The 1,926-nt window shown below is 39.0% G+C and overlaps 2 protein-coding genes across 2 annotated transcripts in view; one reads left to right on the forward strand and one right to left on the reverse strand.

Annotated features, from left to right (window-relative positions):
• The window catches only part of SARC_04801 (hypothetical protein), a 7,581-nt gene extending 6,472 nt beyond the window's left edge, over nucleotides 1–1,109 (reverse strand). The window contains exon 1 of the mRNA XM_014301334.1: nucleotides 703–1,109. Within this exon, the coding sequence (XP_014156809.1) occupies nucleotides 703–1,038 (336 nt within the window). The 5' untranslated portion in view covers nucleotides 1,039–1,109. The remainder of the gene's footprint in view (nucleotides 1–702) is intronic.
• A 276-nt stretch (nucleotides 1,110–1,385) lies between these two features.
• SARC_04802 (adenylate cyclase) overlaps nucleotides 1,386–1,926 on the forward strand; it is a 3,184-nt gene continuing 2,643 nt past the window's right edge. The window contains exon 1 of the mRNA XM_014301335.1: nucleotides 1,386–1,661. Coding sequence (XP_014156810.1) covers nucleotides 1,536–1,661 — 126 coding nt within the window. The 5' untranslated portion in view covers nucleotides 1,386–1,535. The remainder of the gene's footprint in view (nucleotides 1,662–1,926) is intronic.

Genomic DNA, 1,926 nt, shown 5'->3' on the forward strand with positions numbered 1-1,926 from the left:
TATATATAGCCCAGATAGTTTCTCTAGTATTGTACACAGGCGACGTGCCGTAGCACCAGTAGCGCTGTGATGGTTCGGTCCCTATATGTTTTGATGTAATCGAGTGCTTTTTCCTGCGGCCGAAATGCTACTTAAATTTGCAAACACAATGTTGCCTTAAGCCTCTCTACTTTCCATTCGAGGAGATGTTCTGTGTTGTAAACCACTACTCGCTGTAGCTAAATGCATATTCATGCCACCGGCAATGAACAAACTTGTCAAGATCTTTTGCAGAGTATATGCTAAACGGGTGCACCATACATCCCGTAATTGTTATAGGTACCAACATAGTTTCTGAAATGCATTTCACGTCATTATATATCAACATTGGTATATATAGTTCCTTACGTAGATCCATGAAGCCAAGCTTGCATCTATCAACCCGTTAAGTAATTCACCATCGAAACATAGAAATTTCTTACGAATATGTTGTTGAAACCTTAGATCTGACCCATAATATCCAAAAAGACATAAAAAAAACTACACATCTCTTTGTAAGTACCATTTTACAACTATATGCTGTAGGCCGATCAACCAGCACATGAAACAATCAATCAGCAACTCCCACTAGATCACACCATAACAACGCCATTTCATACAACACATACCTTCTCGCGACTCTCCTTATCACACCATCACAACGCCATATAATACAACACATACCCTCTCGTGACTCTCCTTAACCACTCGTCTAAGTACCATGCCCTTGAATGTGTCTTCTGCATGCTCAGCACTTGTGTTCAAATACCACGATGCAACCTTTTGTTTCATTCGTTCTAGTGCAGCTTCAGCAGCCTCCGCAGCCTCGCGCTCCATTCTTATGTTCTCAATAGCTATACGTTCCATTTGAGCAGTAGTATCTTCTGGGTTGACTTCGGCGGTGTTTGTGCTTGTATCTCCTTTGACGATGGTAGTGTTGTCTTGCTCATCTATTTCCATCTTCGATGATGACGAAGAGCTCTCTGCGCACGCGCTATCGGCAACGTTTGCGGTCAACATGACGACTGGGGTAAATTCACGTATATATAAATATATGTGTGTATGTACATGTGTGTGTTCATCTATGTGTGTATGATATATCTAAAGACAACATATAGCATTGATGTCAACGTCGGTTACATACATCAGGTCTCAGGACCTATTTACTGTAAATAAATATATTCGTAGGTGAAATTCGCATCCATCGATAAACCGCCAAAAGTTCCTCTTTAGGATATGGGCGGGAGATTGATTGCGGATGTTCGGTATCAACTGACATATTCGATCTATATTTAGAAGTGATTTTAGCGGTGAAATATACCTGCGGATATAAACAATGATTGTGTGATCATCATTCATCAGACAGCCTGCCATCAGATCATGTGCTGTGATATGTACTTCATATGTTCATATAAATAACTACTTTCATATTATCTTGTTGTTCAATTTTCCAGAAGGCTATGCTATTTTCATAATTTGAAATACAATCATATAGAATAACGATCATAAGCATCTGAATGAACTTGCTTCGGGTAGTATCACGGAAATTATCAAATATGAGCAAGAATGTGGAGATCGAGAGAAAGTACTTGGTTAAATCAGGGTGGGAAAAACTAGTCACAGAAAGCCACATCATCCGACAGGTATTGTACTTGAGAATAAGTGCACTCGCATTAAAAGACGACATGCTACTTGTTATATGCGTCTGTATGCCATCTAAATAATTATTTTACTCACGTGTTGTGCTTCATAGGACTTTGATTGATATGATAGCTAAGCTCAATAGCGAATATCCACTTTCGTGCGAACAGCACAACCTTGAACTTTCAATATGCACATTGAAATATATACGAACCATACACACACACACATATATATATATATATATATTAGTAGACTAGCGAACGG

The sequence above is a fragment of the Sphaeroforma arctica genome (assembly GCF_001186125.1).
Source record: "Sphaeroforma arctica JP610 unplaced genomic scaffold supercont1.284, whole genome shotgun sequence".
Classification (NCBI taxonomy): Eukaryota; class Ichthyosporea; order Ichthyophonida; genus Sphaeroforma; species Sphaeroforma arctica.